This window comes from Saccostrea cucullata, unplaced genomic scaffold (genome assembly GCF_032062105.1).
Source record: "Saccostrea cucullata isolate Sc308-1 unplaced genomic scaffold, CSIRO_AGI_Scuc_v1 ctg7642, whole genome shotgun sequence".
Taxonomy (NCBI): Eukaryota; Metazoa; Mollusca; class Bivalvia; order Ostreida; family Ostreidae; genus Saccostrea; species Saccostrea cuccullata.
The window spans coordinates 1,134-16,377 of NW_026930307.1; the positions used below are offsets into that span (position 1 = coordinate 1,134).

Here is a 15,244-nt window from a genome sequence, read left to right on the forward strand (position 1 = left end):
CCGTTATTTCCCGATCATGACAAAGAGCACACGACAGGTCAGCAGGTGATGCTCACTCCACCTAATCCAACCTTTGATGTTTTGGAGGTCTGTGTTTGCTCTTTTCCTATTAAATATTGTTTTATGGACTTTTGAACTTGAATACTGTTCGTTATCAGCATATCCTTCTTCATCATAAATGTAATTATAGGGTTTCGTTTAACACCTTAATTTTTGTCTTAAAACAATCCAGGACTTGGTACCACAATTCTCGGTCTCCAAACCACTGCTCTTATCGTTATTGCTCTGACGACAGCTGTCCTCCTGTACACCATTTGCTGTAATAAAGACGACGACGATGATGACGATGATGTGGGCTGCTGCACAAAATGTGGAGTTTGTTTGTTATGTCTATATCCTGTTGCAGGTACACATATTTTCATTGCGCAATTCTTTTTATTTTTTTTACAATTCATCGAGAACTGAAAAATATATCAAATTCTATTTTTGTATCAGGAAATAGAATTTCCTAGGAAAAATTCCGTTTTTTTTCACTTCCGTACTCCAGCTAATGTCTTTCATCTTCAATAAGCCGAGCAGTCAATTCAATATGTTAAAAAGTTATTGAAGACTTGTGAATATCAATAACTTTACAACTATATTAACTGTACCCTCTCTACACAAATGAAATACCACTAGTTAGGGAAGAAATACTCGGAAAACATTAAATATCTTGGCTTGAGTCGGTAGCTTAATTGAGTTTTCACATAAGCCATCTGTCGTCCGATGATCGATATCTAAATCATTTGATAGTTTGTTTATTTAAAAAGTCTAGATATCCATACATGTATCTGTTTGACTTGAGAGCTACATGTATGATGATTTTAACAATTAAATAAAAATGCATGTCAAAAACTGTTCATGAACTAAGAATAAATGCAACTATTGTTTAGCAATAGATGAATTACACACTTATAAATCAACTGATTTATTATTAATAATTTATTCAAGGACTTTCGTTAATACAGGAATCATTGGTTTTGCTGGATGTATGGTTGTTTTCGCAGATTATAAAGACTATGAGAAAGGCTGGGGACTTTACCTCTGTCTGGCAGCGTCATGTTACGTGATGCTTGAGGTTTGTCATCAAATACAAAAGAAAGCAAATTAATTCAATGTGTAATGAACATAAAGGATGGCTTTCGATACCTTATGGTACTATAATCTGGGGGGGGGGGGGGAGATTAGATAAGAAACATAAATTACAATTTGCTGTATGAATTTTGCTTTAATTATTATGATTTTGGTGTTGTTTTAGTTCAAAATGATTTTAACAGAAATGTTATGATGATTTTCAAATATTTCAAGACCATAATTTGCTGTTGTGCACTATGTGTGTATGCCAAGTCTGGAAAGGAAACAAATGAAGGTAGTGGGCAAGACAACAGTGGCTATGCTGGACAGGAAGTTGTCTCTTATGGCGGATCAGGAAGCAGTTACGACAACCGCGCGATAGCTAATCCAGGAGCAGAAGGAATAGTTTTGGGTCATGTACAGGAGCACCACCAATTAGAAATCAGCAGCAGCGGGAGTATAATGATTAGAACGCTGCAGATTGCGAGAGTTCTCCATATCAGATGAATGCTATTTCCAGTCAAATAATTTCAATATAAAATTGACTGTGTTTAAAAAATATTAGATATGTTAGAACCGTTATAGAAATATTAACCTTTTATGTACATATTTGAACATTCTGTTTTGGAATACCTTTAGTGCGAAGAACTCTTATTTAAAAAGGTTCACATTGTAACTGATAATCGAGTTAAACCCAGAGACCATAAACGGAGGAAAAAAATACCTTGCAATTTTATAATACATATTTTATTGAGAAAAAAAATGCAGGTTTGTTCAAATTCATACATTTGACGAAAAATTGATTAAGTCTGTTATCAAAATTATTTTCAAAGTTATATTGATTTTAAATTTTGACTTTATTAAATTTATTTATGTTTTACAAACATATTTTAATCTTGAAGTCAACTGGTTATTCTTAGTAAGAAAAAAGAGTCACGCTACGAATATGAAAATGCTTTTGAAATAAAAAAAACCTTTTGATTCTCATTGATGTGAGTTATAAATCCCTTGTTGACCATGAGTGTAAAATATTTATTTTCCTGTGAAAAAAGTGATTGTAAGTTTAAGGTTTCAACCTGCCACCATTATTTGAAAATTTAAACTAAAATATCAGCCTATTATCAGCCTAAAATCCGAAATTCCTGCCTCATGCAGTTGATATATCCTTGATAGAATTTTTAAAAGAAGTATTGACTTTTACAGTTGAAGGTTTAAATTGACATTTAAACTTGTTTTGACTTATTAATAGATAGAAAAACCTTTTTGGTAGTCATAGATATGCTGTTGGATTCGCTAACATGTGAAGGCCGGGAGTTTAGTTAAGGTTGCTTATCAGTCTTCAAGGGCAACATTTTAATTTTGTGCTTTATTCTAAAACCAGTTATTTTTGTTTTATGAAATGTTGAGATTAATGTGTTTATATAGTTAAAACTTTCCGTACATTGTCTTTGTCTGAAAGTACACCGCTACACTCGTGCAAAGGTAAAAAAAAACCATCATTTCTGAAATCTCACAAATAGAATCCAGAGAAAAGTCTAAGATTTATTTTATTTGCAATGTGCGACAATTTTTTTTTATTAAAACATGCAATAGTACAAATGAATTATTTTTTACCTTTTTATAAGATGATTATTTACATGTATTACATTGATGTATAATCGAAAAATAAACATAAGCTAAAGCATTGTTGTGCCTGTAGTCTTGGCTTGTCACTCGACATAAAACAGACAGCAGCAACGAAAGAAACAACAAGGCACCGATTGTACATTTATGTGTTTACATTGCTGATGAAACAGGAATATCAGCAGTCTCGTTTAAAGGTACTTAGACAGAGTTGAAGTAAATATTTTCGCTATAATATTACGAGTTACATATTTTTAATAGCCTTTCACACAAAAATTAATTAAAAATCTCATTTCATTTAAAAGTTATTAAAAATTCAAATATTTTGGCGGGTTTGATTGACACATCCTTGCACTTTCACAAATTTTAACCTTGTTCTTAATCAGGAAAAGTTGCATTCTTGTTGTGTATTGGTGAGAAATATTAAAACTTTTATTCAGAAAAATAATTTTATTCAGAGTAGAAATTTTAGAAGGCAAAACTCCTTCACAATTATCGTTATTCCGAACTAAGAGTTGCGTACAGAGTTTAGCAAATCGAGCACACTCGTTTTATTTATAGAGGTTGTGTTTTTGTTGATGTGAACAATTCACCGGGTGCGTTCAATCGTCACAGTCTGCTTACCACAACTGAAACAGACTGACAATATATTGTGTTTTTGTTTGGCTTTCGAACAAATTTACTCTGAATTTTCTGGATTATAGACTAAGTATTAATATTTTTCATTTATATACAACAAGATTGCCACTTTTCCTAAGGATTAAGAAAAAAATTAAATTTTTCAAAGAGCAAGGATGTGTCAATCAAACACGCCAAAAGAGAACAAGGTTCAAGTTTGCTTTATTTGGCCCTGTGAATTTCTGAAAAACTGATATTGTATAATTTTAGTTAACAATGCATTAAAATATCACTTCGATCGTTGGTGACTGCGATCACATAAAAATGACGTCATTTTCTGGCTAATAAATGCATTATGACGTCACAAATGCGTCAATTTCCTCATATTCTGAAGAAGTCTACAAAAACGACAATTTTTTAAAATTATTTTTTGAATATTTTATATAGAGCGCATCCTCTGATCTAAAATATGCAACTACTAACTGTTTCTGAGAATTCATGGACATGTTTTATTTTTTAGATCAGAGGGTGCGCTCATATTATTTTTCTAAAATTTCAAGAACATTGCAATTTCATAAAGCCATTTCTCCAAGACCTGGACTTTGAGCTACAGTTTTTTTTAATAGGATATGAAAGCACCAAGTCTCTATTTTATTTTATTGCTTTAAATAGAATGTCAAGTGTTGATCAATTAATTGGTATATCAACAGGGCCATTTTATGCATAAAGTGAACCGACCTCTTTCTAAAATTGAAAATCTTTTATATGAAATAAGATTTTTAATCAAATTTTTGTGTGAAATGCCATTAAAATACAAGTCGTAATATTATATAGAAAATATTAACTTCAAATATGTGTCTAAGGAACATTTAAAGCTACCATTTCGTAAGTTCTATGGTCAATAGAATACGACCTTTTCAGCAAATTCAATTTATCATTGACTCAAATGCTGAAGGACTTCTATCAGACGAATTATTAGTCCATTATTTATACACTGAATTGACGACAGGTTTTTTCCCGTTATTTCTTTATCATGACAACGAGCATTCAGCGGGTGTGACCGGTCGGCAGGGGATGCTCACTCCTACATGGCACCTGATCACAAATCTGATGTTTCGGAGGTCCATGTTTCCTCTGCTCTTATTTTGTATATTGTTTAATGGACTTTGAGATTGAATTCTGTTCGTTATTTCCATATCCTCCTTCTAGATCTTTGGTAACCTTATAATTTTCTATTCATGAAAAATACTTATCAAATTATTGAGCCAGAGAGAGAGAGAGAGAGAGAGAGAGAGAGAGAGAGAGAGAGAGAGAGAGAGAGGGGGAGAGAGAGAGAGAGAGAGAGAGAGAGAGAGAGAGATATTTTAAATCACACGCTTTTGTTGGAGAAATCATTTTTTTTCCTGCTGTAAAGTATTATATTTTCAACTGACTGTTAAATGTTGGGCTTCTGAAGAAATACTTTTAAATCCAACAAATATGTAAGGAACAGAAATAGAGATACACATCCCTATTTGTTTTCCTAAAAGAAGATGTGTTTGTGAAACATTGATGCCCCCGTATGGCAACAATCGAAGATTAAGCTTTCTCAGTTACAGATCAAATATGCTGGTACCTAAAGTTAAAGGGAGGACAAACTGCCGGGGTCAAGATCGATGGGTCAAAGTTGTTGGTTTCTAAAAAAGATTTTTTCTCACAAATAACATAAAGGAAGTATTAAAGCGCTGACACTTACCATTCAATAGTCATTGCCGGGGTCAAAGTGTGTAAAAACTCCAAGGTCAATGCCAAAGGGTCAAAGTTGTTGGTATTCAATGAAGGTATTATCACATTCAGAACATAATTGAAGTACTAAAGCTCTTACCCTTGCTGTTAAAAGGTTATGGTAAGGAAGGATATGGAAATAACGAACAGCACGGACTCCCCAACGTCCACCAAACAAACATACAAAACGAAGGTTCAAGTTTGTAAAAGGTAGGTCAATTTCCATGGTTAAGGTCAAATGGTCGAAGTTGTTGATATCCAATGAAAGGCATTGTCACAGAGGTTACATATGTAGAGTATGAAAGAACTATCCCTTACCGTTTAAATGTTATGAACAAGGTTAAACTTTTCTAGTAAGTATGGAAATCCCCAAAGTCAAAGTTAAAAGGTCAAAATTGCTTGTTTTAAATAAAAGGCTTTAACCCCAAAAAGAATATTCAATTATGAAATTTCTAGTACCTACCGTTCAAAAATTTGGGCCTATAGAAAAAGTTAGGATTTCAAATGTAAAATTCAGTCAAACTACAAAGTCAACGTCAAAGGATCAACGATATAGTTTTCGAATATCCCCTCTTATACTGCTGTATTCCAAAGGGAGAAGGTAATATTTCTGGTGCAATGAAATATAAGAAGATAACAGAATTCAACATATGCAAGTGTTTCGAAGTTTATTTGCAAATTTCAATGAATTGTAAGAAAAGATGTGCCCATTTTTTTATAATCTTTATGACCCAGTTATAAAAACGTACATGTGCAGTGTAATCATGAGCCATAATATACATGATAACACAGGGTGACACAAATACTTCAATTTCTTATTATCACAAACCAAAAGTAAAAAATCCCGAGGGTGGGAAAATCACCGTCAACTGTACTATCAATCCTTACATACGACATCATCATGTGTTCTGAATCTGCAGCATTTTATTTTTGTCTAACTTGTCTGTTGATACCAAGTCATTTATTACAGGCGACAGGTTTTTTCTTTCCATATTGGATCAAACATAATTCAACATCAGACTGCTTCAGGGGAATCGCTTTCAATACAGCGAATTGTAATGGCACGATAGAAGGTAAATATTCACGACGTAGTTTATGCGTGTTACTTATAAATCTTACCTGCTGATATTCTTTTTCGTGGTTAAAAAATCATTTGACATAAAAATTACTCCTTGTAACAGAATAGATAAAGAAAATAATTTTCCTTCCTGCAAGTATAATCTATATCTTTCTAAAACGATAACGTCTCCATACGAGTGAAAAATTCTCGAAAGGGACGTTAAACAATATACGATCAATCAATTTAAAATGATAAGACTTTTGACGATAATTAATTATGGTGTTAAGACTCCCAATGCATGCCAAATTCATCATAATATTTGCAAACATATTGGAAACAATCCAAAACTAAATTAGGCTAAAATGTAATAAATGTAAGAATAGACAGAAGACCCACTGAGAACGGTTGCTATACAGGAATAGTACTGAATAAGAGCTTATTGAATGTAGACAAATCAGAAATGCATTTTCATTATCATGCTATTTCTTCAGCGCCTGATCTTCCTTAATTGTTAGTTAATTGTTATATGTTGTACTCAAATACAGTATATATCAATTGTATTTACATATATTCTTGTACGTTCGAAACAGTGTTTAAGAAAAAAATTCAACCAAGCCTCTTGCGTTACTGCTCACTAAGATATTGACAGTAGTGAAAGAAAAACTTCAAGAAAACTGTTCAACTATTTATTCAAGAAGTGGTGTGAATCAGATGTGAATACTTAAAAATTCTAAAGAACTTTTGGACAATTTGGAATCACAAGACTTTACAAAAATAAACAACTCCCCACGAAAAATTAAAATCCAGGCTTTTTGATATCATTGACAGCTGCTTCTTCAACAAAAATGGAATTCGTAAATTTACTTACCTCGTCATTGCTCATTTGCAAAACTATTTTGTTAAAACAGATTCTGATTGCACACACAAGTACTGTGAAGTTGACATCAAGAAGATGCTTGAGTTTCTGATTGACAATATCTATGTGGTTTTTGGAGACCAGGTATTCCAACAATCTATTGGAAGTCCAATGGGTAAAAAATTGCGCTCCGTTATAAGCAGGCTGATTTTTATATTCATATGAAGCGGAATTCATTCAAAGTATTATGCGTGAAAAAAAGAAGAAAACACTTGCTGTGGCCTTTCGATACATCGATGACGTATTGTCAATTAACAATGGTCATTTCCATTCCTTCATCGATACGATATATCCTGCTGAGCTTAAGATAAAAGATACCAAAGAGTCACTTCTGCTTCATATTTGGATATTTTACTTGTAAAAAAAACACTTATTGTAATCTAACAACCAAGCTGTATGATAAACGTGATGACTTAAACTTTTCTATCGTCAACTTCCCTTACTTATGCAATATACCTTCATTACCTGCATACCGTGTATATATATATACGAGGGTTGATCCAAAAAGTTCGTGGAATTTTTTCATATTTTATTCATTTTTAAGTTGAATTGGTTGAAAATCAAAAATGAAAATATGGACACTTGATGAATATTTTAAATTGAAAAATAGTTAAAATATCTTTGATAGTAACCCTATGGCAGTTGCCATAGAAACGGTTGTTTGGTTATGCGGGGAGACATAAACACGTTCATTTTTATTTTAATTAATACGTGAAATGAGATTTAAACCGATCTGTGTGGTATATAAACGAAAATTATGTCATTATTACGATTGCTTGGTCTTTTATAAACCTTTGTGTGAACGTTTTATTGATTTTTAATGGATATTTAGTTTATTAATTTATTATTTATGGTTCACCTTTAAGTTGTTAGACAACGTCAAATTTCAAAGTCATACGTTTTGTGAGAAATCCGTATGTACTTTTTCTAAGCGAATATAGAATACAAAGGCCTGGGGAAAAATGCATTTAGTGACTAGTTTTTCGGTGGCATGAGAAATTTAAGAAAATAGAACTCGCCATGGAAGTTGATTAAAGGTGTGGCGGCTTTTTTGGAGACTGTTTTAGGTGCAGATCCCCTTAAACAAATTAAAAGCGTTAATAGACGTTGTCGGCTGTCGTACTGTTATTGTTATTGCTACTGAAATTGGATCATTACTGGAACATCATATGGAAAGATGGGTAGTAATTTGAAGTATCTGTAAAAAATGAAGGTAAGTTGGCGCAGGAGGAAACCCAGGCTTTTTAAAGAAAAAAATAGAGAAAAAGACAGCTTTTTGTAGAATTACGAATTCAATTTAAATTAGCGTGAGTTGCATGTATAACGTGACGTGACATATCTAACTTGACGTTACGTCGAAGTCTCCCCCGGGTTTCAACTATCCATTTTCAGAAAGTTCGTGTGACCACATTGGTAATTGGAAAGTAGTAAAATTTTCCAATATTGTTGCATAATGACTCTATATTATGAATATGCCTGTTGTTTGTTTTCATCAAATCGCTATAAAATTTTAGAAAGAAATATATATATATATATATATATATATATATATATATATATATATATTATATTATATATATATCAATTTGCATTTGATACACTAGACCACTGTCTACGTATGATCAGTTTCCTCAACGAGGTAAATCTATTGACAAGCAAGTTGATGAAGTAAAATATGACAGCTCTGTTTAAAATTATCATTTTGTAAGTTTGATGGTCAAATCCCGCAATGACCTTGTCAGCAAATACAATTTATCATTTGAATGTTTTTCATAATCATTGTTACCTGATTATTCATAATATCTACGATGGATTTTGTTTTTCCGATAATTTCCTGATCATTACAACGAACACACAGCTGGTGTAACTGGTTCGGCAGGGGGATGCTTACGCCTCCATGGTACCTGATTCCACCTTGGATGTTTTGGAGGTCCGTATTTGCTCTGGTTTAATTTTGTTTTATTATTTAATGGACTTTGAGTTTGAATACTGTTCGTTATCTCGTTTAAAGTCATCATTTCGTAAATTCTATGGTCGATACAATGACCTTGTCAGCAAATACAATTTATCATTCGAATCAAATGTGACTGACGTTTTTCAGACCAATTGTTAGTCGATTATTTATAATATCTGATTGACTACGGATTTTTCCGTTATTTCCTGATTATGACAATGAGCACACACGGCCGGTGTGACCGGTCAGCAGGGGGATGCTGCAATCTCCATGGCACCTATTACTTCTGATGTTTCGGCAGGTCCGTGTTTGCTCTGCTCTTGTTTTGTATATTGTGTATGCATGTTTCAGCATTGATATGCTGTTCGTTATTTCGATATCCTTACTCGATATCCTTTATATCTTTCTGTGTTACCTTGATTATCTTCCACTGCAGTTTAAATATTTTGACACATTACTGAAAAATGCAAAATAACTTGAAATTGTTAGGCATTCATAAATATATTAATGTCATTTATATTTTTGTTTGATAATATATCTTCAAGAGACCATGCGTAATCAATATTGTATACAATACTGTACAAAGAATTTTTAATTGAAGTTCCTGGCTCCGGATCATGAAACAAACTATAAGACTTAATTGAAATTTTTAATCACCGATAAAAGATTTATTTTTAAATTACTGGAATTTATTTCATTTGCATATAACAACATCTCTGTGAAACAATATATAAAAATATCCCCAACCTAATCTTTTGGTCCGCTTGAATTTTACAACATTTTAATATAAAAATAAAAATATCTTGTATTACTTAGTCTACACGTTTTCAAGATATCGGGTCAGCATTTTTCAAGTAATGTTTTAATGTTAAATGGCTCAACCGGACTTTTATTCAACAAACAGAATAAAATGAAGGTTGTAAATAATGAAATCAATGGAAGATCTTTAATCACTAAATGGGTGCATATAACCCTACAGGCTGGATAACAATCTTGACAGAAAGTTTACAGTTTTAATCGCTTTAATTTGATATACAATTTATAATTCCTACTAAAATATGTTAATGGAAGGGGATTGATGAAATTCTCGCAACTGGAAGCATCTGCGAAAGTAATAAGAAGTTGCATTCTAATTTACAAATGTCATATCGTCCAAAATATAATCGTTGCATAGGAGTGAAGTATAACACTTCAGTAACACAACAACCTATTTACATAATAGATAATTAAAAAGTCAAATGCAATAAGAAATTTCTCAGTTTACTTACTAATTTAGTACCTGGTACTTACCAGTTTTCACAATATTTGGAGCAGGGAAGAAGAGAAAATATTTCTCACTCACTGTCATGGTTAGGTATTAGTACATGTAATTTGATGTTAATGTATAATTGTACTGAAAATAAGCAATTAATTATTTAACCATAACATGTAAATGATTAATCTTTGATAGACAACACAAAACAGTGAGATTCATATGATAAAGGATTTTTCATTAAGAAGAGAGTGGTGGACATGAAAGATCAAAGAACTTGGATTATACTACAGACAAGATCATTCAGAAATGTAAATAAAAAGCTTATTTCCTCCTGGACCAGCTACAAAAGTCTTTGGGAGAAAATACCAAGATTTGAAATTTCCACTCATCATCCTAAATGATTTCATGGAACCACTGCTCAATAAGGCCATTGTCTTCTACTGAGAGATGACACATTAAGTTTGATTTCCGGATGCTGTTTCTCAGCGCAGCCATTAAAAATCGGGTAAAGCTTTTGGTATTATTACGCTCGCGGGAAAGAACTATCCGAGGAGCACCGAGTGTTAATTGACTATGATGAAAATTTCTAAAATATAGGCGGGTAAACAATGAGCTATCTAAAGAAAAAAGAAAAAGGGCTGCACAGGAATCACAGAGGCCACACACACAATATCGCTGTGGTTGTTTGCATGGTGTTCAAATAATATGGTACTTATTCTTATCATTGACATGTTTCCATGTAGGCCACCGCGTAAATGACTTGGTCTGCACCAGATGAACATATTCTACTAGGCCACGTGTCGAATTACAAATCATCCGGCCAGGCGGTGGCATCAAGAATTAACAGAAAAAACAACATCAAAAAATCAATACATTTACATTTAGTACTATAAACTGCTATGAATTTGATGTCAAAAACTTTTTCTACGGACGGTTATTTGATAATTTATTGCCATTTTTTCCACAAAAAAATACAAATATGGGGATAACAAAGAAGAATATTTGAAAACTACGAGCATTTGGAAAACTCACAAAGATTATGATTGAGTATTTGAATGTTTACAGTTTCTTTTTAATTATATGACCCGGTATAATAAACAAAAGCCTCGGACAATTTTCTATACAATTTTGCTAAAATTAAAATATATTCCTAAAACAGTCGTAATTTTAGGGGTTGGCAAATCGGGATTTTTTCCAGATAATTCGTGGAACTAATTTTAGCTGATACCTTTTAAATTTTACTATCGTATTGCGCCTAAAGTGGAACTTGGACAACTGTTGTTACTATCTCGAGTGTGTTTTTAAATAAATTAACAATTCGCACACCAACTTTTAGTTATAATAACATTATGTGATTTAAAAAAAAAAATTCTCAGAAAATATGAATTAATTGCATTTATCTGAGAGTACGAAGGTATGAAATAATGGCCAATTCATTCTTTCCTTTATGTTTAACGTATTTTAAATTGACATCCACAAATTTTCCTTTAAAAATATAATTATCCCAAAGTTAGTATACATGCCTATATGAAGATTATAATCCTTTCACATACTTAAGTATGAGAATACGTTACAATCAAACGTGCAAAAAAATAGGTAGTTTTTGCATTTTGGATAATAAAAGAGTTTTCTAAACACGATTTATATATAGTTTGACGAATGCTTAAGCATGAAACGTAATATTATTTCGACAATTTCATAAATATATTTTCTTCAAATCTAGTGTCCCTACCCCGCCCTTTAACGTTTCACTTGTTGCAAAATGCATGTACATGTGCAAGTCATCTCCCTTATCCATACTTTTTCTTTTCTTAGCATAGTCATGTCTTCTCCAAATATATGGTTTTTCAAAAAAATCAAAAACTTAAAATAACTTCTCCTTCCCATACAATATACCATTTTTGGAGTTTGCAAAAAGGATCTCTTTTTTCTGTTCTAATTACCATTCCCTAAAAATAGTAATGAAAATATTCTGTCTTTAAATAGAAAAATTAATATTCCACTGTTTTACCCTCCACACAGATGGAGCTGCAAAGACAATACATTTAAGGAGCTTTCTGGAAAGCCAAATTTGTTGTTAGTATGCTGCTGCTGTGAGGTCAGTCAATGACGTAAATGCCTGAGGCCTTTGTATGGAAGTAGCTTATAATATGAGTAAAAAATCTCGTTGCACACAATGGGCAATGCCGAAGAAATTAAGCTTTGATAGTACATGTAGTTGCATTATAGTAAAATGAATGGAAACAAAACTTACTCTATAAGCTGCATATACTGGCAATATCCTGTTTATTTTTTAAAATTAAGTAACAAATCTCATTATCAGGTTATTTTCATAATTTTGTGCCACATAAAGCAACACTTGTTACAGGATAATTCCGTTAAATAACTATGGGTTTTTTTTTTCGTTTTCTTTTTCTTTCTTATTTATTTTACAATATTTGTCTCTACATGACACTCCCAATCCCTTCAATTTCTACCATGTATTTATATAATGTATAAATCACAGTAACAGCTAATTGTTTAATAATTATTTGTTTCAGTTGGTCAAGAGAATAATATATAAAGTTAAATAGGACTACACAATGAAAAATTTCATTTCGTAACTTTCATATTAATTAAAAAATAATTCAAAATATAAAAATGTGTATCAGAACATTACTGCTATAAAATAATAATCTTTTTCAATCAACTTTCTCATATATACCTTCAAAAAAAGAAACGCATAGTAGTAACAATGCCCCGGAAAAACTGTACCATAGTTTTGTCATACCTTTTATTTTTGTATGGATACGATATATTAGAGTGAAAATGCATGATTTTTTATGAATCGTTAACTTTACAGCTATTCTTCCAGTCGCCCATTTTCCTTTTTGTGCCACGCAATATTCAGATGCAGCAATTTTAGGAAGCGTCATTTTTCAGATAAAACCAGATTCAAAATATCGAGACCCCCTGCTTTTGATAGCCCCTTTGGATCCCTGAAGGAATTGCATCGGAAATTAAGAGATGAAAATTGAGATAAAAATTTTGGGGGAAATTTTGCAAAGTCAGGTCGTTTTGTCTGTGAGACTTGTAGAATAGCTGTAAAGTTAACAATTGCATTAAAAAAGCATGCATTTCACTCAAATAATCGCATCCATACAAAAATAAAAGGTATATGATATCATACATTTTTCAGGGCATTGTTCCTACTATGCGTTTCTTTTTTTGAAGAGTATATATGAGAAAGTTGATTGAAAAAGATTATTATTTTATCACATAATGTTCTGATACACATTTTTATATTTTGAATTATTTTTTAATTAATATGAAAGTTACAAAATGAAATTTTTCATTGTAAGTATCTAACTTTATATATTATTCTCTTAACCAACTGAACAAATAATTATTAAACGGTAGTTCTATATATATACATTATATAAATACATCGTAAAATTGAAGGGATTCAGAGATGTCATGTAGAGACAAATATTGTAAAATAAATAAGAAAAAGAAAGAAAACAAAGAAAAAACCCATAGACCCTAACGGATAATACTAGTATCTAAGTGTTACACTATGTCACACAAGTATGAAAATAACCTGATAGATCAGGATTTGTTGCTTAATTAGAGGAGAAATTTGAAGAACAGGATATCCAGTATCAAGCTGTAGAGTAAGTTTTTTTTTGTTTCCATTCATTTTTATTATCATGCAAACTACATGTACTATCAAAGCTTAATTTCTTCAGCATGCCGTGTGTGCAACAATTTTTTACTCATATTATAAGCTACTTCATACAAAGGCCTCACGTACGTCATTGACTGACCTCACGGCGGCAGACAGTACTAAATTTAACACAAGTTTGGCTTTCCAGAAAGCCTTAAATGTCATCTCTTTGGCTCCATCTGTGTCAAAGTATAAACAGTGGAATGTAACATTTTTCGATTAAGTACAGAATATTTTCATTACTATTTTTAGGGGAATGGTAATTAGAACAGGAAAAGGGGTAGCTTTCTCCAAAACTCCAAAATCGTATGTTGTACATGGAAGGAAAGTTCTTAAGTTTTTGATTTTTTTGAAAAACCATATATTTGGAGAAGACATGACTATGCTAAAAGAAAAAGTATGGATAAGGGAGATGACTTGCAGTGTACATGCATTTACAACAGTGAAATGTTAAAGGGCCGGGCTGGACACTCAGATTTGAAGAAAAGTAGATTCTTCTGAAATTGTCGAAGTAACATCACGTTTCTATGTTAGCATATTCACACTGAACTATATATAAATCGTGTTTAGAAAACTCTTTTATATGGAATCTGAAAACTACTATTTTTTTGCACGTTTGATTGTAACTATTTCTTAATATGTAAGTATGTGAAAGGATTATAATCTTCATATAGGCATGTATCTAACTTTGGGATAATTATATTTTTAAAGGAAAATTTGTGGATGTCAATTTAAAATACGTTAATCATAAAGGAAAGAATAAAATGGCCATTCATTTCATACCCTCGTACTATTCAGATAGAATCAATGAGCAATTCATATTTTCTGAGAAATTTTTTTTTAAACACATATTATTTTAACTAAAAGAATTTTAGATGCATTTGTATTTGTTAATTTATTTAAAAACACACTCAAGATAGTAACAACAGCTGACCAAATTCCACTTAGCGCAATACGATAGGCAATCTAAAAGGTATCAGCTAAAATTAAGCATTCACGAATTATCTGGAAAAAATCCCAATTTGCCAACCCTGAATTTACGACTGTTTTAGGAATATATTTTAATTTTGGCTTCATTTCAATAAAATTGTATAGAAAATTATTGCAAGCTCTTTTATTATACCGGGTCATATGATTAAAATAAAAAAACTGTAAACATTCAAGAAAATACTGAATCATAATCTTTGTGAGTTTTCTTCCAATGCTCGTAGTTTTTCAAATATTCTTGTCTCTTC

At 31.7% G+C, this 15,244-nt stretch overlaps 1 protein-coding gene across 1 annotated transcript; it reads left to right on the top strand.

The window, feature by feature from the left end:
- Window positions 1–232: 232 nt before the first annotated feature.
- LOC134283653 (uncharacterized) lies at window positions 233–1,841 on the top strand (the record flags this gene model as incomplete). Its single annotated transcript, XM_062766153.1, has 3 exons — window positions 233–406; window positions 1,008–1,117; window positions 1,348–1,841. Coding segments are annotated over 3 exons (557 nt in total), but the record flags the coding sequence as incomplete, so codon positions are not given.
- Window positions 1,842–15,244: the final 13,403 nt, after the last annotated feature.